At 42.6% G+C, this 25,667-nt stretch overlaps 1 protein-coding gene across 2 annotated transcripts in view; it reads right to left on the bottom strand.

Annotated features, from left to right (window-relative positions):
* Nucleotides 1-24,715, bottom strand: part of LOC118100750 (hedgehog interacting protein) — a 31,398-nt gene extending 6,683 nt beyond the window's left edge. The window contains exons 1-11 of one of the 2 annotated variants that reach the window (XM_035146116.2): nucleotides 23,872-24,715; nucleotides 19,594-19,786; nucleotides 14,584-14,728; nucleotides 13,323-13,524; nucleotides 7,495-7,646; nucleotides 6,060-6,233; nucleotides 5,795-5,938; nucleotides 5,517-5,635; nucleotides 4,241-4,364; nucleotides 3,802-3,947; nucleotides 2,544-2,625 (exon numbers count right to left, since the gene is read on the bottom strand). In XM_035146116.2, the coding sequence (XP_035002007.1) occupies nucleotides 2,544-2,625; nucleotides 3,802-3,947; nucleotides 4,241-4,364; nucleotides 5,517-5,635; nucleotides 5,795-5,938; nucleotides 6,060-6,233; nucleotides 7,495-7,646; nucleotides 13,323-13,524; nucleotides 14,584-14,728; nucleotides 19,594-19,786; nucleotides 23,872-24,159 (1,769 nt within the window). In that variant the 5' untranslated portion in view covers nucleotides 24,160-24,715. Of the gene's footprint in view, nucleotides 1-2,543; nucleotides 2,626-3,801; nucleotides 3,948-4,240; nucleotides 4,365-5,516; nucleotides 5,636-5,794; nucleotides 5,939-6,059; nucleotides 6,234-7,494; nucleotides 7,647-13,322; nucleotides 13,525-14,583; nucleotides 14,729-19,593; nucleotides 19,787-23,264; nucleotides 23,330-23,871 lie in introns of those variants that run through there. The other variant, XM_035146123.2, reaches the window with a different exon arrangement.
* Between the last annotated feature and the right edge of the window lie 952 nt (nucleotides 24,716-25,667).

Below are 25,667 nucleotides of genomic sequence, written 5' to 3'. Positions count from 1 at the left end.
ATCCACAGAGGGACTGAAACTAATCCCCGTCTTGTGCTGTATCATCATGTCATTGTTTGTTAGTATGTTTCTTCTCTGAAAAAGAGAAGAATCTTTCTTGTATTATTTGTTCCTGGCATAAATATAATGCTCTCAATGTATAAATAATTATGTTATTAAATGCAGACTCAGTGGGAATGAATAGTGGCCAAACTTGCCAATGAATACCTGCCTGCAATATTTGGGCAATCAAGCTGGATTTTTACTCAGTTTGAGGGCTACTGCTTCGTTCAATTACTGTTGCCGGCTCATGGACGAAGAAGGGGAAAAAAAACAAGTGAAATCTATATATTCACATATTTTACCATTAATATTAAGATTATTTTTAAGCCTTTTTATGTTTGAACAAATGTCTTTTGCATTAAATAAAACAAAGGCTACTCATTCTTCACATTTTAATCGATAATTGAGAATCTAAAGTTTTAAACCTTATTCTGAACCCTTAAATACATCTTCAGGTCATCACATAGAGATAATATGAGTTGAGATATTTCTATCCCACTGCTGTACCACACACAGGATCTATCTCGCTTTCCCTTCTTGCGCCTACACCCTCACACCACACACATTCAACATGTTTCAAAATGCATGGTGGCCTATTTATTATTGGAGGGGTACTCCAACTGACAAACAAATACCTAGAAATGAAGTCATCTGGTCAGGACATGTTTACACAAACACTGCTGAGGGATTTTATGGCTGATGTTTCCCTGTTCGCCTCTACCGCTCTCCCCCACAGTTCCCCTTTCTCCCCCCTCGTCTATGTTCCCAAACACAGTTGATCAAAACACGGCGCTCGATGCTATACTTGACCACAAAAACCACCATACTCTAAAACAAACCTCTTTCTGAGAAAGCTGTAGGGTCCAGATGTCCCGGCAGTATGGAAGAGAAAGAAGGGGAGGACCACCAGACTTGATAACGCGCTGAGGTCAGACACGTTAGCTACCCCATTTACTCTCCCCTGTCACCCCCTCTCCGTCCTCCCTGTAACAAGATCCTAATAACGAAGCCTGAATGTATTAGGAGTCAAGAATCCAACACCACAGGGTCCACACAGACTAAACAAGTCCAGCTGATGGTGGAAAGAATTGTTCTTCGGGAGAAATGCATCCAACGGCCATGCCAGAAAACATAAATTTGGAGGGAGCCACCAGGGCCCCTTTGAAACATCTGTGGTGTAATTAATTGTGTTAATGCCTGGGTGGCACTGTCGTCACCCAGGAATAATCAGTTGTGGATTTGTTTCTATTATTATTCGGAGGTATGCAAATTTGCTCTCTCCGAGTCTGTTTCTCTTTCATTATCTGCCTCTCTTAATCAAATCTGATCCGGCCTGAAGAAATATTATTCATTTGGGACTTTTCCTGCGCATCTAGTGAGTTCAGAGTTGGGCATGACCCACACAACGACCTGAGCAGATGGTCCTAACCCTGCGGGATCTCACTCTGTCAACTTCCTACCATAGTTCTGATAAGAAGATATGAATATGGGGGGCAGTCATATATCAGACAGAAAAGCTTATACATCCCTCCTGTGTCATGTGGGATGAATTCATGCCCCGTCTGCATATTTCAGGTCTTGAGTGACAAATGTTTTCTGCATGTACTTGGTTTTGCACAGTTTATAGATCCATCATTATGGGAATAATTTCTAATACTGTGATGCATATGGTATGTATTATGACACACACACATTTGAATTATGAAGTTGCACTCCTGCACACATTCCAGTTGTTTAACATCAACTGATTAAGCATAAGACTGCACGGAGATGGTCTGGATCGCACCACTCAGAGACTAACACCATTCCCACTATGACGAATGTGCACTGCGTTATAAGTATGTACATGTGCGTATGTTTTCGACATTTGCTTAAAGTGGAGGTCTCTTTGCTTGACAACAGGTGCCTTTGCATTTCCCTTACTCTCAGCAGAATAAAACCTGCTGTCGAATGCTCTGAAAATAACCAGCAGCCAATAGTAACCAAAATGAACATTGGCAGCATTTGTTTTGGCCAAAGCATGTGGTGATGTGATGACTTGTTAAAGGGCAAAGAGTTTCTGGTCACAGTCATACGTGTGTGGAGGGGGCATGTGTGAGAAGTGAAGACTTCAAGAAAATATGTTACTGTTCTGAAAAGTTATTAATGATAGATCCATGGCTCCTTGTCAGATCTCCATATACTGTATAGCTGCTTTCAGACCCGCACTGAACTCTGGATAGTCTCCTGAAATTATCCAGAGGGGGCTTCTCCAGCCAGTCCCCAGTCAAAACTCTGGATAATTATCCAGAGGATTCACTGTGATCGAGTGGGGGCATGGTTAACACTAAGCAAAACAAGCAAAAACTAAAAGCAATACAAATATTTACATGTAAGGATGAAAAAGAGGTGTCATACACATAGAAGACACCGACGAAGATGTTAACTTGGAAAGACAAAGAGATTTGAGAAATTTTACAAACATACGGAAAAAAACTAAATTAGTATTTATTTGACTGTACCTTTTGGGATCCACCAACTTGAAGAGTTTCCCACTATGCGACTGTGCCATGTTTTTACTGCTTGCCAGGATGTAGACTTCGCCTAAAAAAAAGAAGAACAGACGAGTCACAAAATCCATCTGCATGATTTGCATAGCATTCTTTATAACGTGCCGAATAATTCCTGGTGATTAACCTCAAGCTTAAGGTCACAAATAAGTGCAATAACACTTCAACATCAATTTAGTTAATGTGCAAGAATGAGAAAAAAAAGGGCTCAGGATACAAAGATGTGAGGAGAACCGTAAGAAGCAAGTGAAGCTAAAGCTTCTGCAAGGCCGCACTTGCCAAAGGACTTGAAGAAATAGTTTAATGGGACAATTGGATACTCATGACTGGGAACCAGGCAGATAATTTAATGAGGAACAAGCCTGCGAGAAAATTCCATAAGAGGACAAATTGTAAACATGTGTCTGTGGGGCCCATACTTTGAGACACACTCCTTCTCATCCCCTCCACGATTCTTCCACCAGTCGCAAATCATGATCAATTGCAGAAATAATAATAAAAAATAATAACTCCAAGACGTGGCAGACACTGTGATTAAACATTTCTGATGGCTGTGTCAGTGATCCACATCATGTTTTCATTGCAATCAGAAACACCAGGGCTGACAGATAATAATTCTGTCAGTGTCTGGTGGGGGTCAAACTGACTGAAAATGTTGTGTATCATATTAAACCGCTCACCTCAGCTCACCCTATCTTATCTTAATACTCCAGGTAAACAGTAACACATCTCTCCTCCCCTGCAAAACACTGCCTTGTAGGTGGCCCGATACAAGAAGTGGGTCTTTGCAGTATTATTGCTATCTTATGGAAATGACAATTAATCCCTAAGGAAGTTTATACTATTTAATAACCTGTTGGGAATGTGCCACAGAGGTAAAGTCAGTCAGGTACTGGTCTCCCTGTTGTTCTGAATGTCCTCCTGTTGGCTATGTGTTCTACAATCATGTTTCTATCACAAACATATTAAATTACCACCTTGAAAATTCCTCTCCAAAATGGAAATAAGTTTACACCAATTAATAAATATACAACTAATTCTAAACCAGGATTTTTACATGATTTTGACCTCCACTGTTCTGTAATTTGAAGTCAAAAAGGAAGACAAAGGAAAGACAGAATGCAGAGAGAGCAAGACTGAGATTTCAGGAAGAGACTGAAAACAAAAAATTGGAGTAACTGTGTAAATTTCGTATCACTGCAGCACTGACCCAGTTCGTCCTCTCCGAAACCAAAGATGTGTCCCACAAGCAACGAGCCACAGGAGCCAGCTGAGCCCAGACACAGAGCTTTTTCCTGCCACTGTTCACCACTTGCTGATGTTGACAACACAGACTTCTGGAGGATCCTCAAGTTACTGTGGGAAACCAAAACACACAGAGTCGGGTCATTTACTACAGCCATTGTATTGTCAGTAAATCTCAAGTACACATACTGTATCAAACCTTGAACACCAGAGGCCATGAGCCTCCTCTCGTGCTTGAGTTCAATAGCCACAAGATTAAGCTAGTACAATATATCAAATAAAAAATGGAACCAGCTTTCTAACATAAAGTACACATCGAGGTCTATGAAGATTTCACAACATACAACATCATGTTACATTATTAAATCAGTGCTGTTTCAATAGTCAACCCTTTTCTTACTCACCCATTTTTATCTCCAAACACATAACTGCCGTACAGTCTTCTTGACTGGCAGCCCCTGTAGATGAAGCCTCCCACAGGTGGCGCCCCCCCACTGGACTGCAGGTCATAGACAGAGGGCTCATTTTCTGAGGGACAAGGATGTAAAGGTCTGATTTAGCCGCTTCTCAACATCCCTTTGCTTTTCCTGACTGCACACATTACCAGACTCATCATAGAATATTCCATCCCACTGAGATAGAATGTATTTATTAAAAAATGTAACACACAAAATCATAAAATTATGATTATGACTTATTTACTTAAACGCTTATTACAATTTATATCTAGAGCAAGTGTGGTTTTGTTTCAATGGGAATAAAAAAAAATGAATAAAAGTTAAACACAATGGTCGTGTGGTTCTTATTAGAGACACTTACTTCTGTAAGAACAAAGAAAAAAGTGTAAAACTTGTTTTAAGTGGCACAGGAATTCACAAGCGTGATATTGAGGCCACGTGGCACGTTTTTTTTATTACAATAGTCTTGGCAGGGGGAAATATGAATGGAGGTTCGCTGCTTTTAAAACTTTATGATCCGGGGCTTGGGGCTCTCATTCCCCAACTGAAATCACTTTGGAGTTTGGGTGAGAGGTGGTCTGTGACAAGAACCAGCGCACTGAATGGGAGTGAGAGATCAAGGTTGAAAGATGCATTTGTGTTGCCAAATCAACTCTCAGTGTGGAAAAGATAACCAACAAACCCAGTGTAATTTGGAACAAATCGCACCAATTTGTTTTCTTTATAGGCGAGGCATTGTCAAGGCACTGGTGTTATTGATTATTCTCTCAATGTGGGAGGAATTGGGCTGCTCTCAGTTGTGTTTTCAACAATGCGAAACCATCATCTAGACAGTGACTGTTGTAGACAGCTTTAAATCTTACTTGTGGACAAATCCTCACATTCCCTTGGCAAATCTGATCTCCACAAGGGGGGAATTGTACTAGATCACATCATTTTCACATTTAAACTTTACTGTCTCTGCACTCAACCCAGCGCATTTTGTGAACTCGCTGCCAAAACACCATGTTCTCACAAAACGAGAGACATTTGTCATTTTTAGCAGAATAAATGCAAAAAGTTACCCAAGAGGTTAATAGATCACCATTTCTTTCTCAAGACGTAATGCCGGCAAACAAAACTCAGAAGATTGCACTCAGATGTTTTTTTATCGTGAATTGCATTAACATTGCAAAAAATAATTCACACCAACTCCAAACTTGTCAATACAATGATAACTCACCATAATCTTTACCCTTAGTGATCTCCAGTATTCTTCCTGATGTTGTGTTTTTGCCACTGGCATCTGTACAGAGGATTAGGAGACTGCCGTTGTCTGTCTGAAGACGATCCACTGCACACCTACAGTACAGCATATAGGATATGAATACAGGGACAACACCAGCTAACTACAAAGTAGGAAATCTACATAAGAGCATACATGGTTGTAGCTGAGTTTTTACCGGGAACATCTGTTAGAGAATTCTATCGTTTCAGTTTCGCATCAAGTGTTTCACTCACCTGCCTGGGTCATGTAATCCATGGGCAAAGATTTCAGGTGGCTGGTTGGTGCTGTTGAAATACGGGTTGTCCCGCGGTATTGAATATGGTGACGTACAACAGTCCGTGTCCACATCTACCCTGAGTACGGACCCTGTGAAATCACTGTATTGAAACACACAAAAAAAAAAAAACCTTCACAATGGTACAAGCTAGAAAAGGATTCAATCTTGGGATTTAAAAAAAAAACACAAATCATACATGATTGTTTGAGTTGTGGTCTCACCTTAGTCCATCCATTTCCTCCATGTCATCCAGGGTGATCATGCCATCTCCCAGGATGATGTGCAAGAGACCATCAGGGCCGAACAGCAGTTGGCCTCCTAGGTGCTTCCTATGCAGTTCTGCTACTTCCATTAGCACCCGGACTGTCCTGGTGTCCACTTGGTTTGGGTTTTTCCTGAGGAAAACATAACACATCACTGTCAATGGGTTTCTGTCATCACGCTAAAACAAGTATGGCGGCTATGCGGCAATGTGACAGTTAACCCAAAACTGCAGCTCAGTTTGGAGAAAGGTCACTGAAGAAATGTGATGGTTTGAAATATGTAGGACTAGACATGTTTTCTCACATGAGCGCACACTAAAAAAAATAATTGTGTTGGTGGGAAAAGGCTGACATCACACCCCGAAAGAAAATCCAACATTTAACGAGAGACATTAAGTCTGAATCTAATGCGATACCTCATTAAGGAAAAGGTGGAGTGCGTGGGTGAAACTCTGAAGATGTTAGCGGTTTCAAAATGTTGCACAATTCTTTGTGCAAAGTGCGGGTCTGGCTTCACAATATCAGCAGCAAATATTACATGATGTGTTATTTTGGTTACTCCTGCAATTTAAAAAAAGCTGCAATCACAAAGACTGCACGCCAAGACTATACTTTAAGATTAGATCATTAAGTCAAACATACAATTGTGATTATGCTAATTAAAATCCAACACTTAAACACGTTCGTGAGAAAAGATTGTTTTCTAAATCACGGGTCATTGTGATGGGTGTGTGAAGCATCAAGACAGCAAAAGGCAAAATACTACTGTCATCAGGCTGCGTGTTGCAAATGAACGGCAATCACGTATTTCAGCACAGCAGTGAGAGTCAGCTCGCTGGGACGTTTGACCTACATTCTAAATCCCCATAAGACGAAAATTGTTTTCATTGCATCTTTAGAAAAAAAATTACTCTGTGTGTCACTGAAGCTTTTCTATTTACTGTGATTAACCTGGTTCCTGGTAAAAACTGTGTCTAATGAATGTTGTTAGTGTAAATAGTCAATCCCTCGAGGGTTCTGTGATCAGAGGGATTTTTCTTTATCTTGCTTGCATGAGGGTTTTTACCTATTTAAACATTTCACTATTCAGGAATTTGACAATTGATGAAAACATACTGTGATTGTGAGAATTTTCACTCTTTCACTTTCTCAGATTGATGCAAACTGACCACATTGTAAAATGCATTTGAATTTCTGTATCATAGTTTTGTAATATAGATGCATATTAATATTTTTTGTTGAATAGGTGCACTTTGCATGTGCTGTCTATAATAATTCACAGTCATTACAAAGTAAGTTGGTGAAGACTTTGAGGCAGTGGAAGTTTATGTGCCCTTTCAGACATTGAGAAATACACACACACACACACACACACACACACTTCTCCCATTACCTTGAAACGGTGTATTCAACCACACGGAGAATGTGGTCGTGTGGTCCGATGGCCCAGCGCTCTTGGTTGGTGGTGTAGGAGACGTAGAGTTTGCCATTCTTCTTGTAATTGGGGTGGAATACCAGGCTTAGCAGGCCCCTTTCATCTCCGCCCTGCAGTCAGATGAGAAACACAAAAGATCCAGGAGTTAATTATGTCCCTCCTCGGCTTCTGCTCGCCTGTGTGTGGGGTTGGAATCGCCCCCCTCGGTCATCTTCATCATCACCAAGACCACTAACATGCAATCCCTCACACACCCACCACCCCCCTACCCACTTTAATTCTTCAACCTCTCTAATCCCTTTTTTTATTTATCCATCACATTCCCTTTCACACCCCTGCTATTCTCTCATTCTTTCTTTTTCTACCCTCGCCTGTTTCACTTCACACCTTCACCAGCCTCCTTGAATATACCATTACCAACCATTATAAAGCATTTGACTCTGGGTAGAGCTGCACCTCCTCTACAAACCCCCCGCCTTCACCCCGTCTTCCCTCCAGCCTGGTTATGTGCGCTTGTCCTCAGGGTCGGGGGCCCCTGTGACGCCCGGGCCCTCCCGGTGGCCTCCATTGTGCAGTGATTTGTGTGTGTAATCTTTGGGGGATATCCGTGAATGCTACGCTGAGTGGCTGAAAGAATTTATTAGCTCACTCACAGTTCATAGAGAGCACAAAAGTGCAGAGTACTTCAGTCCATGCTTTTTGCTCCCCTGTCCCCTCGCTCTTTCCCGGTTTACACAGAATCCATGCAGAATTCGGGGCTTGGGTGGGGGTGGGGGAATGGAGTAAAAGAGGAAAAAAGAAAACCTAAACAAGGAAGAAGCTGCCAACTCCCACTGTCTTGGCAACATGTTTAGAAAACATCTAAATTGCTTGTGTAATATGTAAACCTTTGTCTCACCCCGGAGGCAGCTACATCACTTGTCACCACCCTGGTGGTCCTCCCATCATAGTTAGCTGTAATAATCAGCTATTGCATTTCATTCCCTAGGCAAGAAAGCCATGCCGGCCCTTTATTTATGTTGTACTCCGCCTCACTATTTCTTCTTGACAAATAATAAACCGATTGCCAGGCTCAGGTGTGAGGAATGTTTAGAACGTGGTTCCCGTATGCGAGTGTGTTCTTCCAAATCCACTTTTTTACTTTCACAAAGTAGTAAAACAACAAAAGTGAGCATCATGCAGATAAGCTATATTACTTGGGACACATCTCGTCAAATAACTCAGCTGTCTCGTCCTTCAGGTATTCCTTCTCAAAAGAGTAAAACAAATGTTGGTCTGAAATAGAGTGGCAGGCGGTGGATAGGTGTTGTCCACATCACAGGGCAAGGAACATAGATTGGTGCATCTGATCTTGTAGTTCTGCTTGGACTGTGTTAGTCCTGTCAAACACAGCAAAGACAGAGGCCACATGCGAATGCAAAAGAGATGACTCTTTGCAAAGGAATGCACTCGAAGTACCAATGAGCAACAACAGGGGCCCACATGATAAGCCACAGGGGTTCTATAAATCTGAATTTAAAATGAAATGTTGTGAAAGTTGACAAATAAATCTCCACCCCAAAAGGCAGAGAATTTATGAGCGCTACTTAATGTCAGATCATTGAAGTCAAATAAAAAAAAGGAGTTATGTGGGAGTGACTGCAGAGCACTATACAGCTGCACGTTAGTTGGGAGCAAAGGTGAATACGAACTTTCATCATGGAAAGAGAAATCCGGCACCTCACCTGCAAAATGCTGGATCCACATGTTGGATTCTAAGGGAATGCAGTGACCCACAACCACAAAATAAAGTCACCACAGGGAGTGGGTCAAAAACCACAAATCCAAAGAGGCTTAGAAGCAGAGCCAAAGGGGGGGGACCACCAGGATACACAGCAGTTAAATGGGCTGAAATATTAGCTGCCTTGCTAATGACCAGCTCCTTCAGGGGAAGGCGAACAGCAGAACTGGCACCATAAGAAACAAACGCTGCATCAGAGAGCTTTACACTGCAGAGCTAATCCGAGGAGATACCCTGATTAAAAAAGACAAAGTGCCAAACTGATTATGGTAAAACTACTGCCAAAGCAGCAGTAGGTAAGATTAGCTTGGCACAGCCCAGAGACTAATAAACAAGCTTGTTTAGAGAATGCACAAACTACAGGTTTCACATATTGTCGGTTGGGAAATTAATTTAAAAAGGATGCACTTACATAATAATACTTACATAATGATAATTCATGGATTTAATTTAATTAATTAATAACATATGCATCATTGAATAGATTTTCATGAACAGTATATAAGCATGAAGATGAGGGAAAATGTAGAGGTTGGCTGCTGTATTTAAGCTTCATCTCATATCTCTCAGACTTTTATGTGGGGTTTATTTATACATGTTAATGTTTCTGGTTATAGTGCACGCCATATTCCAACTATACAGGTCACTCCGCTGAGTTGACTTAAATAACATCTCCTCCATTTCCCCCCTAAAAACATCTTTTTTTATGACCACCATCATTCTCCCACAGCCGGGCAAGGGTTTTCTGATTGAATCTCTCATGAGGTATTATCTCTTCATTTTTCACAAACACCTGCCTCTGCATTCCTCTTTTCCCTCCAATTCTGCTCTCTGTGGGCCTCCGGCTTTGGCACTGTCAAAGAGCTGGCGTCGCTCCACAGAGAAAGCTGGGAGAGTGAGGTTGCGGGGATGAGGAGCCGTTGTTATCTCACATCTCACGGTGCGTTACATGAAATGCTGACCCTGTGTGAGTGGCAGAGGCAGTGACACACAACTACGCTGTGATTTCCAATTCCGCGGGGGCAGCTGTCTTTTGAGTCTTGGTGACGCCGCATGTGTCGGCCCGTGCATTGTTACCCTGAACCTTTTGATCCTTCCTCGCTGGCTCGTGGGCATTACTCCATCAAAAGACATTCCACACGAGTTGATTGGAGCACAACAATGTCTACGCCCTTCACTCAAAGACCATCTGAAGCGAGTAGGCTCTCACAATTAAACATCCATTGAGAGCCCTCCACCTGTTAATACATATATCCTACGGCAAAAACGTGGGGATCCCATGATACAATATTGCTCTAACCAATAATGTGATATAATCCATTGTCTGAACTGAACGATTCGCAATAACAATATTTTTCCAATATCTAGTGACTGAATAATGTGATGCTATCAATCACATCGATCATAAACTGATTACACTCAATATGCGAAAAAAGCCAGATAGTTACAGCCTCACAGTGGAGACACGTAAATTATTTAACAGTGATTGGATATATCAATTATTTACACCATATTATCTGCATTGATCTGTATGATATCAATTCAATAATTATTTTAACTGCATGGTTATCATCAGTACCTACATATCCAAACACCCCCAATCTGAGGCATAGAAAGTTCTTAGAGAGACGTAAAATGTCAGTAAGCACTTGAGATGTCATGAGCAGACATCCCACTGTCTGAAGATAATGATGAGATCAACACGAGTGTGACCCCGCCCCAGCTTCTCTGCAGAGTAAATAGTGAAGATGAGCGAGGCTGCTTATTTTTAGTCTGGATGGGAGCAGCCCTGACTCCCTGATGACTTTGACAGTGCAGAGCAGCAGACTGAGAGAATAACACAGCTTTGAGTTATTTCTTTTAGCAGTTGATATTTTTTGGAGCCCCCCCCCCACTCACTACTGTTACACAGGCTAATACGTGTTAGTGCTACCAGATGTCTTCATGTATAAAAGCCACTGTCACTATCACACAGACCCTTGAGCGTCTTTACCGAAGCTGTACAGGGCAGGATGCTGTCAGCAGAGGATGCAGCTTGGTGTATAAAAAAACACTATACGCCATAGAATATAGAGGTTAAGGAGAAGGTATGGTGTGTTGTGTTTATGTTCAAATGTTAGTAATGTAATGTTATCTTGTATGTTGGAAGCTTAAGTCGCCAACAAAACAAGTCGACCTAAGGAGATTTGAGTCGTACACAACCTGCATCACACTAAATTTAACTCAAATTATCTTGATTTACTTTTTATTTAGTTGCAAGCTGGACCTGGAAGTGTTGAAATATAAATATGTTGGTTGTTAACTTTCTATTCATGTGGTGACAGATCTGCATTGTTTAGTCTATGAGTTGTAATTGACTGTACGTTATTTTAAATATTGTATTGGGTTTTTAATAGAAAAAGCAAACTGACTGACAAGTGGAGTGTGAATGGCTAATCGCTGCACATGAAAGTGTGAAAAATACTGAGTTTCTTTTAAAGTTTTCACTAAAATATTCACATTATCATTGTAAAAAAAGTTTGTATCGGGTGTAAATGTGTGTAACATAAAAACATTGGTTATTAAATCTTGACAACAAGAGAATGACATAGATAGTATGTGTATGAACTGTGACTATGTGCGTGTGTGGTGGTGGTGGTGCGGTGGGGACTGGAGTACAGAGATTGAATTTCAGGAGAACACCCACAGCGCAGCTTGGAGCCCACAACACCGCAGCGCAGCATTGTTTCTGTGCAGTTCAGCTTAATTGGCACCGGGGGAATCCGTGGAAGGCGGGGGGAATGAAGAGCAGGAGGAAAAACAGAACATTACAATCAAAGCATGTGCATGGGGCCGATGATAGACCTGCTATCTGCCCTGTCTCCTGGGTGCCTGGGTTCCTCTCTCTGTATAAAGGCAGCTCCATCCTGTTGATGCTGCCAGTAAACACCTCAGCCCTCCCCTGGTTCCGTCTACCCCGTGTGGCTGGGAGCCCGTTCTGGCAGCCAACATCTCAGAATAGGACCCCTGGGGCCTGCGGGGGATTGAGCCACGTCTAATTGTCGTGATGACTTTATCCAAAACCCTATTGGATTGAATGATGATAAGAAAGCTGAGCTGAGTAGGGAGAGCAGCATCCTGCGAGGAGCAGCTGCATACTCAAATGCTGTGCTCTGTTTGACTCCTTGTAAGCAAGGGGTCTTGTCAGTGGAGGAGCAGGAGGCATGCGTGATAGATAAACTTCCTGTCTGGAAGTGTGCCTCCTAAACGTCCCAGCTTCCCCATCTTCTGGTGCGATCGAAAACAATTAGTGAACAATTTTCAAAATTCTTAATCTGAGATTCAGTAATGATTATGAATACAAAAATAAATATCAAGTTCAAATTACAGCTGAGGTTGCACTGTCTTTGCAAGTGAGATATCCAGAGAGATTTCTTTACAGCAAAAGTGGGCAAAAAATGTATCCCAAAAATCGTACAAAAAGTTTTTTTGAAATGAAGTCAAACCCTTCAAATAGTGTTTTTAACGGCCATTCCACGGTATTGAGTTAGGCACAACTAATTAAAGTATTAAGTAAGTCACCATCGATATTGGAACCCTTAAAGGAACAATATGGGAGAGATTAAGAAAGCCGTTAACCCATCTTGTGATAATTAGCAGAGAGCTCAATGTGTGCTGTACATACAATTAAATAGCTGATAATAGCATAATGATTAGGTGCGATCAGATTTGATGAATGGCTGCTTGTTTGGTGCAATTACATAATTGAATGCTAATAGTGAGCAGGCACCGCTTTCAAGGGATTTGTCTTGGCCGGAGATGTCCCTCACACGTTTACATAGGTGCAAACAGTTGCGCTGTAAAGACGAGGTTTGAGGCTCTACCAAATTACTTCCCTACTTTAGAAATATTTCACAAAGATATTTCATACTTCCATCAGCCAGATTCCTTCCATTTTCTCTTTTTACATCTGTGCTCAAATCAAAGCCATATTATCATACTTCAACTGTAATAGCGTCAGTCCTACCTTCAAACCGTTCTGCACCAGCTTGTGGATGTCCAGGAAGGGCTCTTTGATTAGGTCGAGGTCATGGTTGAGTATCCTGACAGTTCCCTCCCTCTCCAGGACAAAGAGCCGCTGAGATCCGTCCCCACAGTGCACCACGGACACCGGCTGCCGCAGACCGCTCAACACCTCCTGGGCACAGTAGCAGTTGTGTTTGTGTTTCCTGGGTAACAGGGAAGATACAGAAGATCAGAGACTGATCGGCGGGGGAGACAAGGGTGAAGTTGGAGTATTTGTAGGGAAGCTTAAAAAAAGAACCAGCAATATGTTTAACATGATTTTTTTTTTATGCCATTCAAAATCCTTTTCTATTGACAGGGATCTAATTAAACTTTGGAATTAAACACCTATCACTTTGCTGTTTAGGGCAGAAGATATACAGTATTAATATGTCTACTACATATGCTCTTTCTTTCTCTATGTTTGTGCCTGTGTAAACGGGAAGCAGATGATCTATTCTGCAGGTGGTTGCCAGTTACAGAAAACGAGAACAATAGTAAAAACTAAGAGCAAGGATTTCTTTTTTTGGACTAACGACAAGGTGGAACTGTAGTGTCAACACAGGATGCGAATATGGGTGACAGCGTCATCTTTTCCAAAATACTTTTTCTCTATCTTTCTGCCCGTCCATATTACAATGCATTTGCAAAGATCTCCATTTTAGGTTTTCAAAAACTCTAGAATAGTGTGGACGACCGGGATATACATACAACCAGTGATGCGTTTTTTAAATTAAGTTAGTTGTGTGGATGTAGCCTCAGAGTTTAAGGTGCAAAAGCAACAAATGAACCCACAACTATTCGAAGTTATTTGACTGAATGTTGGTTGCTGCTATTCAGGGGCAAATGCCACAGTTTGGTCTTCTTGCCTCAGGAAAAACAGAGATGAAAGACAGCCCTATCCCCACACCCACCCTACCCCCCATGGACAAAAGGGCAAAGCCGTCTGTGATGTACAGACCTTTGCAGTGAGGAAGGCAAACAAAATGATGCAGGATAAGCATTTTCATTATGTGAGCAAAGCTGAACAAAGGCAGTCAAGACAAACTTTAGGATTAGACGAGTAATTCTGACGCAAAGTATGGACCCACGTCAAAATCGACCACTGAACCCAAAACATGTGACAGAGGCTGCGCCTGTTACTACAAAAACAAAAAAATCAGGGCTGAACGTCATGAATTTGAACTTTCCTCTCAATCCTCAAAAAAAATAAAACCACAAACCTGCTGATATCTTCTAGTTTCTCGTCTCCCAAGTAGTTGGAATCTTGCCCTTGTGGTTGCTTTCGTTGAAAATCTGGAAAGCATAGACTGGCATCTCTCCTCCCATAGTATTGGCAGAACTCATCCACATCGGCTTGAAACAGTTCTAGCAAACAGAAACAGACAAAGGCTTACTGTACATTCTGCATGGTTACATGACTTCCCAAACTGGGCCAACAGAGCCACAGAAAATCTAATGAATACTCTCCTAACGTTGTTTTTAAATGGTACTTTATGTTGCAACTCGTGTCTGCATTGTGTGTGTCTGCTTGCATGAGTATGAGAGAGAACGAAAGAGTAAACGTGAGACAGAGGAAGAGAGAAAGGATGTGATGTGTTTGTGTGTTGGGGAGGGCTGAAGTTGTGCTCGACGAGCCAAACCAAATTCTGGCTAGACTGGGCTGAAATGAACAAGTGAAGAGAAAGTGGGCCAAACCAAATGCATCACACATTTTAGACGGTGAACTATGCCTCCACCAGAGAGCGAAAATGGAAAAGCATTCTCAATTCTAGTTGAATTTCTCTGAGGAAAAAATAAAAAACTTAGCTACACTTTCATTGAAATCTCTTACTACTGCAACAGAGTAGTAAGAGATGAGGCTCCTGGAGGATCACTTCATTTAACAATAGGAACTTAAAATAGTTAATTTCGAGTGATCGTTTACACTGTGTGCCAGTGTTTGATGAATTTTAATGGCAAATGGAAAGTAAAGACACACCTTGGCGGTGGCTTTACGACACATCAGGTTTCCTCTGAAGGTCGAAATCTAGGCTGCAGTACATGATTTTGAATTTGAACCGAACCCAGTATAAAATCAGGCTCATTGGTCTTTTGAGAGTTGACTTGGTATCTTGTTGGTTACAGATGCTATATCCAGAAAAAACTATAGAATGTAGACCTTCGCCATAGTATTAGCTCCAGATGGAGTGTAACAGGATTCTGACAGATGTGAGATACAAACGAGAGCATTCTATAAAATTGCTTTCAGACATGCAGTGAACTCCCGACATTTTCCTGGTTGGGCTGTTCGTGAGTCAGTTGCTCTGGACATTTTCTAGAACTTTCACAGCATGCAAGGATCACAATGGATGCCAACCTAGAAGAATACAAATATCTCAGGATGACCCAGGTAGATGACCCTGACAAATATGTCAACTTGGAAAGAATGAGATTACGGAACTCCGGGAATTGTCCAGACCAAATTTTCCGGACTTTTTCTAGAGTTCATGTCTTAAAACGGCTTATGATTACTATTGGATGTCCCATTTAAAATCTCGACAATAGAATTCCACTTTTTATTCAAACCAATATGTCTCCTTCCACATTTTCATTACGATGAAATGGGGCAAACCACTAAAAAGACTTTCCTGTATTTTCTGCAACTAATTACAGTATAAACAGAAAAACCAAACCCGGGCGTTGATGCCCAGACATGCCAACACAAATCAACAAAGGCCTGACCTTTCAGCTAGTAAAGTCACATTCGCAAATCCAGCTGGTCCGAAGGTTCTGCTCACACAGTCTGAACACACCCCGAACACAAGCTCAATCAAATCATCAACAAAAACTAAACTACATTCAGAATGAGAGAGGCAAATGAAAAACACTGACACTAAGACACATTTCTCACAATGTAAAATGATGGTATTAAGAACTTTAAGACTACATTTAAAACAGCAAGATTTGTGGTACACACTGTCACATGTCAAAAGTTCACTCCACATTAGTTATTGACGGTTTCCTTTATAAACTGAGTTGATTCAACTAATTGGAGCTAAAACCCTTTTCCTTATTTCCTCAATTCTTCGACATCCAGACCTGTTCCTGTTATACGACCATTTCAGACAACTCTGACTGTTTTGCATTACTGAGCAACACATGGGCACAGCATGGGAAATGAAGTAATCAACCTGTTAAATATGGCATGTAATTCTGAATAAACAAAAGTGTTTTCAGGGTGAAAGATATTCCTTGTTTCCGCTGCCAAACAAAGGCACGATGTGTCCAAATACTGACTGGTTGTATTTTACTAATTCAGCATGTGAATTCAAGGTAAAAGTGCCATCACATCATTCCTCATTTCCCGTTGGCCTGTTAGTTTATTCAAAAGGTTTCATTGCCAAGGCAAAAAGTAATCTGCATAAACATGAGGGTCGTACACGGCTACGCCTCTAGCCAGTGCAGTCACAACATTATTCCCGGCAAAAAGCAAAGTGTGCAGAGGTTCTCAGAGGCCCTCTGTGACCTAAAAACAATCCTGACAATATTGTTTCCTGTAGTCGGTCCCTCGGAGGACAGAGGAGAGCAAATACACCAGTGATAAAAACACAAACAGGGCTCTCCCTGTGCCTACTTTCATCTCCCTCTCCTGCCACACACCGACCGCAAGGGCTGACCGCACCAAATACTGGAGGTGATAGGATATCCCCTCAAACATCTAAACACAACATGGAGATCAAACACACAGAGAAACACACACGTCCCTGGCTTTACCACCCACCCTCTTGTGTCTGCAGTTATCTTAACCATGCTGGTTGGGGACCTCGGGTGCAGGGTGGTGGGCGGGGGGTGATAGAAGAGGGGAGGAAGATATAAGAAAAAAGGAGTGCAGGGAAGGTGGGGGGCCTCATGGAGAGAAGTGAGAGTCAAGGCAGTAAATGTCTTTACGGAGAAATAGGTGCTAAGCACATGGCCTAATCAAGGGCCCGGAGGAAGTTTCATGGGAGAGGGATGACAGTTATGGATGCTGTAAAGGCTACTGTTTCATTTTAAAACCTGTGGCCTGCGGCTTTGAATTCACAAAGGTTAAGGACATGTCATAACGTCTCATGTCTGTGGTCACATTCAATGTTACTGCTCCGCGTGATAAGATCCAGATCCACAATTTTTCAAATGTTTTCATTAAATGTTGAAAAAAATGTCTGTTTATGCAAATGGAAGAGAAGAATAAGAAAGGAATGGAAGTGCATGGAGAAGAAAAGATATGCAAAAAAGAAAGAGAGAGTAGAAGAGGATAGAAAGGGAGGTGTAGAGAGAGAGAGAGCAAGAGAGAGGGAGAGAGAGAGAGAGAGAAAGAGGGAGAGAGAGAGAGAGAGAGAGAGAGAGAGAGAGAGAGAGAGAGACAGAACTCTGTCCATATTCCTGGCTCCCCAGTGTTGAAGTTATACTTCCATCTGGTTATCTTCCAAGGCAACCTGGGTGGCCCACCCTAAGTACTTGACATCTTGATGCACTTCAGCAGTTTTACATACACACAACCTTTGTAGAAAAATAAATGTGTCATTCGTCACCACATATGCTGATCTGTGGAGGGCTGAGGGGAGGGGGTGCGGGGAGGAGCACGACAGCAAACAGAGGGAGGGGGATCCTTCTCATGGATTCCTCTCTTGAGCTTTTTTGGTTTGACTCTCTGAGCCCATATGTCTGTCAGCTTATGAGACAGTAATGTCATCCCAGACACGTCTTCTTCCCTCTTTTCTGTGCTCTGCGGGGCTCCGCCACCCTCAGTGTAGAGCAAGTGTACGCGTTATGCCGGCAGGCCATTAGACGCAGACTTGGATGGACTCGGATTGGAATGTATGTGTTTGATATTTGACTTGAGCTCCAGCGCACCATGTGGGTGGGTTGCAGACAAGTGTGTTTGAAACTGTTCTGTTTGCAGATCTCGGCAGATCTAATCAGCTTGTGGCGACAGAGATTGGAGGAAGACTTGGCTGGAGGAGAAGAGACACTCAAAAAGTGTTTGATCATGTTTGGTATGCACTCTGAAGGCACAGGTACCAGTGATCTTGCATCCCTTCAAAGGGAATTCTTCTGAAGACCAGATGCTTTCAGGAGGCAGAAGGGCTCCTATCATTTAACAGTAACATATCCACAAGGAAAACAGTTACATCAATGATTTTTTTTTTCCTTCCCTGTTCTGTGGATCTGTCATGTCTTATTAGAGCTCTTAGTCAGAGACTGCAGGGGCCCAGCAAAGCAAAATTTCCACCAATATTTAAATTAATGTGATTTTAATACCTCAATGAAAACATAGCGGTGGCCTAAGAGCACGAGACACATGTTTTTAAGTGACGGTTTATGTCTGAGGAAGGTGAATGTTAGGTAGTCATGTCTGGACCGCAGCTAGGGTGAGTATGCATCCCAAATACAGAATCAAGTCCAGGAGTTGAGTCTGCAGAGAAACAGGTCATAAATAGTCCAGTCAAGTTTGTCTGGTACACCGGTCATACTGGATTTGCGCATAGGGGGAGTTTATTCCCATGTCTACTTTTGATACTTCAGTATTTTCTTTTCAATTGTAGAGAAATGCCTCAAATGTGCAGAAGTTCTTTAAAAAATGTAATCTCGGTAAGCTTATGCAACAAACAATGTATTTCTATAATCTAAACAAGAACAAATGTTTCTGCACATAATGCCATAAACACATAGAAACAGAATACTGCATAATAAGAAAAGCACAAATCTCGCTCTGCTATTTGCTGAATCAAACATGCTGGATCAGCATACGGTTTGTTTTTTTGTCTGTATAGGCAGAGAGTGGCAGGTCATTTTACTGATGCATTAGAGTGCAACAGTAAAGCAAAGAGAAGGCAGCGAGCAAGCAAACGGGTGAGACAAGCTCAGCAACAAATGGAGGTGAGGTCAGATGAGGTAAGAGTTGGATAAATAAATATTCACCGACCAGACTACTGACGCACCATTTCTTGCATATGTCCAAAAATCTGCCACTTCTACATGTGCAGGCTGAGTCTCAATGAGAAATGAGGCCTGATATGAATTTTAATTTATCCCAATCAGAAGTGTCCGTTTCGATTCAAATGAAGGAGGAACCGAAGAGAGCATGTATAATGTATGCCTGCTTTCACAACCTGTATTCATGTGTATATATTTGCTTGTGTATCACCAGGTAACCGCACAGGAGCTGTAATTAAAGTCACATTCACAATCATTATTATCTGCGTAATTACCTGGTATGTGCCCCCTGCAGGTGTAGTAGAACTCGCGGCAGAAGTCCTGGCAGAGCCGCGGCAGGTCTGGCTCCCTGTGTGGCATCTTATCCATGTCCGAGGAGTGGAACAACACCTGGGCATTGGGGGAGCAGCGAGCGCACTTGATCTCCTCCAGGAGACGTCCACATTCTGTGTTGTTGGTGGAGAAAATCTGGAGACCACACGCAAACAAGGGCCAATGCATGATTAAAATGGTTGGCTGTAAACTTTTACCTCTGAATACACATTAGCCAGTCAAGCCAACATTTGGAAAATATTGACATCATTAACATTACACCATGTGGCAAGGAAAGTTCAGATCGCAGAGTGCATTTTCAAATGTTCATCATCAGAAAATCCAGATTACTTGAGACGCTTTTTAAGATTTTCAAGAACTTTAACCACTGATCCCAGTGAGCGCAAATGAACTTTTATGGGCAAGTAAAAGTTTGTAATTGACTTTGTCAATGTGTATGTATACAAGCCCCACGCAATGTGTAACATTAATGGTTTTAATTAAATGTTTAGATTCTACTGACAATAAAAAACAGATGCCTTAGCAGTTTCCACCCCTCGCCACATTTTTCCATTTAACAAATTAGCCAAACCCGCCCCCAGGTACCACACAGACAGGGATCAGGGATTTCTAACCAACAGAATTACTCTTGAGATACAACAGCACATTCAGATAGCAACTGTATGTTTACAACACCCTGCTCCCATATGTCACATGCAGAGTGAGACAGTCTCTGGCTGGCAACAAGGTGTGAAGCAACCAGTTGTTGCTGCTTCCTGAAGCATTACTTCACACATCACGTTGTACGTTATCATGGAGTTTGTTTATATTCTTCACTATCTTAGCAAGCAGTTAAGGTTGGACAGTTTCCGTACAGTCTGGTGTTGTGCTGAACAGTTTGTTCAGACAGCAAATTTATTTTTCATTGCATCATCAGTAGAATGAAGAAATAAGAGGGAGATGGTCACTTGCAGAGTATGAAAGTCTGCAGCATCTCTTCATTACCAGTATCAACACACCACAATTCACACGGCAGAGGAACTCCAACTGCACACAAACTGAATTATATCAAAACCCTGCAACTGGAGAATTCAAAGTTAACCGACACTAATATTTTCACTTTTACTATAAGATTCTAACAGCATAATATCACACTATAACATCAGATCTGCAACATCCACTGCTATATCATCTGATATCAATTTATAAACACTGAGGTTGGAACACCCTGTGTGTTCGGAGAAACAGACGGAGAAATCGCACTCGCTCGTTTAGCTGCCTACTCACCTAAGTTCACAAACAGTAAAAGTCAAATTGTCAACTCCCATGTCTGACAGATCTCAGGGCATGAAATGAATGAAGGCAAATAAGAGCCTCAAAGGCTGAGTTGGGGTCATTACGCAAAGGTACACAAAGAGTTAATCCAAAAGAAATTAGCTGAATTATTTACATAACAAATTAGCTGTAATATAACACAATGTAATCTGTTTTAGGTCAAGAGCCGTGCTGCTTGGGCAGTCAGGCAGGGAGGCAGGCAGGCAGGCAGGCTGGTAGTGCTTTGGCTCTGTGTGAGGTCCATGTGTAAACACCAATTTAGAGATAGACAGACACATCATTCCCACTCTGGTATCAACAAATTAGCAGTCTGTCGAAGTCAATTACACCAGCGGACCCAAGGCCAACATATGGACGCCTTACACTTCACTCTGATTGCAGAACAAACTGCAACTGGGGAAAGAGTTTCTGGTTAAGTTGCACAGAGCTGTGTTTACCCAACAGGTGGCAGAAACCTCTGGTTAAAAACCCTGAGGGTCAACCTGAAAATATCCTGACATGCCAGTGTAAATCAAATCCCTCATCACAACAGGCAGAGTAGAGAACAAACTGAAGAGAGGCAAATAAGCGTATCTGAGTTTCCAAACTAAACTCCAAATTGAATCATATTATTGCTCTACATTTCATCAAACTGTTGACAAAAAAGGGGAGCTCCCAGCTCTGGCGTTGACCCTGTGTGTGTGCTGTGCTTCTCGGTCTCCCTGCCCTCGACACTCATGCCATGTAGTGTTGTGGGCATGCCTGCCCTCCTGCTCTAAATTGCCCATTGATTCCGTGTGCCATGGGCTGGCACAAGGTCTGCGGAGAGTAGCATTTGTGTTCTCTCAGCCATGCCCTGTGTCCATATGTTGCTGGGACGGGCTCCAATGTTGCCATCATCCAAACCAGGAACAAGTAGACCTTTGTTTGTTGTCTTTTGCTCAATCTCGGCGAGCGTGTTCCTCAAAAGCAGGGAGGAAAATGGCAATGAGGCTCAGCTGTTGCACTTTTGCTGAGGACACGCTAAAGCGCGTCAAGAACGGAAACGTGGAGCCTAAATGGCGTAAGATAATATAAATGTCAGTACCTTACATTTTGCTAAAGTTGGCTTCAAGCTAAGCAGCAATGGCTTCATATGGAAGAACGAAGGGATTGTGATTTTTCTTAGATAGCATCGGCATAATGGATTTGGCCAAATTGCCGGAACAAACATATTAATAGAGAATGCCACACTCTGTAAAAATCACTTGTCTTTAATTTGCGAGAAATCTGTGATGCTCTGCAGGCCTCATATGGTCAGAGAGACTGGGGAGAGAGAGAGGGGGGGAGAGAGAGAGAGACTGGGGGAGAGAGAGAGACTGGGGGAGAGAGAGAGGGGGGGGACATTAAGCTTTAACAAAGCACTCGTCCTCAGGGGAATAGGTGTAAGTTAGTTGGCAGGAGGATATAGTGAGGGACACAGGGACACACACACACACACACACACACACACACACACACACACACACACACACACACACACACACACACACACACACACACACACACACACACACACACACACACACACACACACACACACACACACACACACACACACACACACACACACACACACACACACAGAGGCATTAACACTTGGACAGGGCCGATGACTGGGGGAGAGTGATGTTCTCCAGCTTCTCCCATTAGCGAAACCAACTAACACAATGGTGTTGTTGTTATTCTTTTGCCATAATCAGAAAGGGCTCCGTGTGTGGGCAGTGTAGTGGGGAGGAGGAGAAGTCGAGTTCGTCCTATTCACTCCTCTCTCTCTCTCTCTCTCCCTCTCTCCTCTCTCCCGCCCTCCCCTCCGGTTTTTTATTTGCATGACTTGAGCAAATTAAATGATGCAATATGGCTTTTTGTCGCAACACAAAGTGAGATACCACCCAGCCACTGAATGATCCGAGGGGTGGTTTACATGAGAATGGCCCCGGTGAGGATCCAACGGAATCCGCGACAAAAGTTGGCGACTACAGCTTTTTTTCCCCTCCCACGGAAACCAAAGCAGAGGTTTTAACACGACATGTTTAACACACTTCTGCAGATGCCATCCCCGGTGAAGAGGGTCAGGTGAATACAAAAAAAAAGCGAGGCTAACGAGCCGCTAGCTTAACATTTGGTCGAGCTCTTTCCGCTTTAACGCGTCAAACAAAAACAAAACTTAACTGCACGTTAACCACCGACAAAACCACCGACAACGTGGACGTTGTCAGCTCCCAGCTCCGGAGGAACAGACGGGGGGTGGTAAAACAAGAAGCACAGCCGGGTTTCCTACCTTTGAAACGGGCCAACACTTTAGCTAGCAGCCGTTTCTCCTGTCAGTTGTAGCGTAGTGAAGCTACGTAAATCGGTGAGTGATTACCATGGTAACGCCGTAGCGCATTGGACACGCTGAATTAGAGTTGCACCAAGATGTGTTTAAAGACACCGGAAAAACTGAATATATATATATATAAATAATGATGATTAAATTGTTTTTTAAACAGTTTAGCAAATCAAAAAAATAAATAGTCAAGCTCTGTAGATAAAATCCACTGGGGAAAAAATAATGGAACATTTTATAAGACATTACAAACATCAACGTCACAGGCTAATCATTTATCCCAGATGTGGGATAGCCCTTAAAGTCCCTGTGGAAACTTTAAAACGAGACTTTTCACCGGGACAATCAAAGGCAACACGGCCCAGGGCGATCCCCCCCACCACCACCCCTCCACCCCACATGACCATCCCCAAATTCAGCTTCACCAAGAGGCAGCGTGACAATACACGAGGGGCTGTAAACGCACCACATGAGGCGTTTGGGGGGGCAGTAAAAGTAAAAGCCCCCCCAGCAGCTTCCACTCTGGAGGAATAATGCACCGAGGCGGACGTGGACCTACCCGGGCATCCCTGCGGTGCAGGATCTGGTACGCGGCTCTCCTGGTGGGACAGCAGGACACTCGTGGGTACAACCTGTGGCAAACTTCTCCGCTGCCGCCGCCGCCGCCGCTGCCGCTGCCGTCAAGCAACACCTTCCTCTCCCTCTTCTTCAGCCGCTTGGGCGAGCTTCCGTCGTAACAGCGTCTCCTCCTCGGGCTGATCTCTCCCCTCTCGCCGAATTTTGCGTCCCCACATTCCCACACGTTGACCGCGATGGCCAGGACGAGCACGAATTGCAAATGCTTCATAGTTTTATATAAAATGAAAAATCATAAAATCAACCCCCCAAAAAATGTAAAAAAAAATTTAAAAAAATCCACACCTCTCTCCAAAAGAGTGAGCTTAACCTGCAATGTAATGTATATATATATTTATATATATATAGTTTAAATCTGGGTTCTAGTTCTGCGAGCTGCACGAGCCAATTACTAAAGGAAATAACAAAATGAGCAGGTGTCCGAATTTGGATTCACTGCGCTGGACAAATCATTAGGAAATAAATAAGTGTTGCTCCTGCTTCTGAAGCACAACTCGAGCAATTAAAAGCACAAAATAAAAGCAAAACAATGACACAATTTATCCTGATGGACGCAGAAGAAGAAAAAAAAAGAAGAAGAAGTCAAACCCCCCCCAAGAAAAACAGCGTGTTCTGCAAAGAGAAGCCGTGTGGTTCCTGTCAGATGTAATTCCTCACGAGCGCAGCGCGGCGGTTTGGTGCAAAACGAAAAAAAAACACACGCACGTAAGAAAAATAAAAGTTGTGTGTCACTAAAGTCCTCGGAGCGCTCACATGTTTCCCCGTGCTCGTGCCTCCTTCTTTTTAACCAGCGCGCGAGAAGAGGAGCGAGCGCGGTGACGTAGGGCCCCGCGGGTGCGCGCATGCGGCGGTCGCGGCCCCGCGTCCACGCCGAGGTGAAGCGGTTACCTGGCAGAGCGCAGGAGAGAGAGAGAGAGAGAGAGAGAGAGAGAGAGAGAGAGAGAGAGAGAGAGAGAGAGAGAGAGAGAGAGAGAGAGAGAGAGAGTTGGATTCAAAAGAAATTATCGTCCATTATTTATTCTTGAGATTATATAATGAAAATATAATGACTTATTTTAATTGGTCCATGGCAAATGAAAACAACAGCCGTGAAACTAACTGTTGCTTTGAGAACATTTATTTTCTGATGATGCTTTTGTTCTGTTGTTAGAATATGTGTTAGGTGAATAAGGCTGTAATGAGGCTATTATAAGCAAATAGCTATAAATATAAAATGCTTTTCATAAATACTTTAAACACTGACACTAACACTTCTCCATTATGTTACAAACTGCTTCTTCTGATCAATGTTGTAAATACTGTTTTTTTGTTGATGCCTTCAGTTACACACGGCATCTATTGCACCTCTGTCCGTCTTGGGAGAGGGATCCCTCACATGTGTCTCTCCACGAGGTTTCTACATTTGTTTCCCCTGTTAATAGGGTTTTGTTTTGTTTTGTTTTCTCATTGAGGGTAAAGAACAGAGGTTGTCACACTTTCTTAAGCCTTACAAGACAAGTTGTGATTTGTGAATATGGGCTATACAAATAAAATTCGATTGATTGATTGATAATCAAATGAAAACTAGACTGGCACTCAGTAGAGCGCATACTACCACCAACAGTCCACTTAGATTCAAGTCAAGTTGCATCAAATTTCCCACACTGATAGGTATCAGTCCCCTAAATATGCCTGATTTCTTTCATCAAGATCAGTGAATTGTTCCCTGGGAAAATGTCA

Source organism: Hippoglossus stenolepis, chromosome 2 (genome assembly GCF_022539355.2).
Source record: "Hippoglossus stenolepis isolate QCI-W04-F060 chromosome 2, HSTE1.2, whole genome shotgun sequence".
NCBI classification, from domain to species: Eukaryota; Metazoa; Chordata; class Actinopteri; order Pleuronectiformes; family Pleuronectidae; genus Hippoglossus; species Hippoglossus stenolepis.
This window is presented reverse-complemented; position numbering and strand designations above follow the sequence as displayed.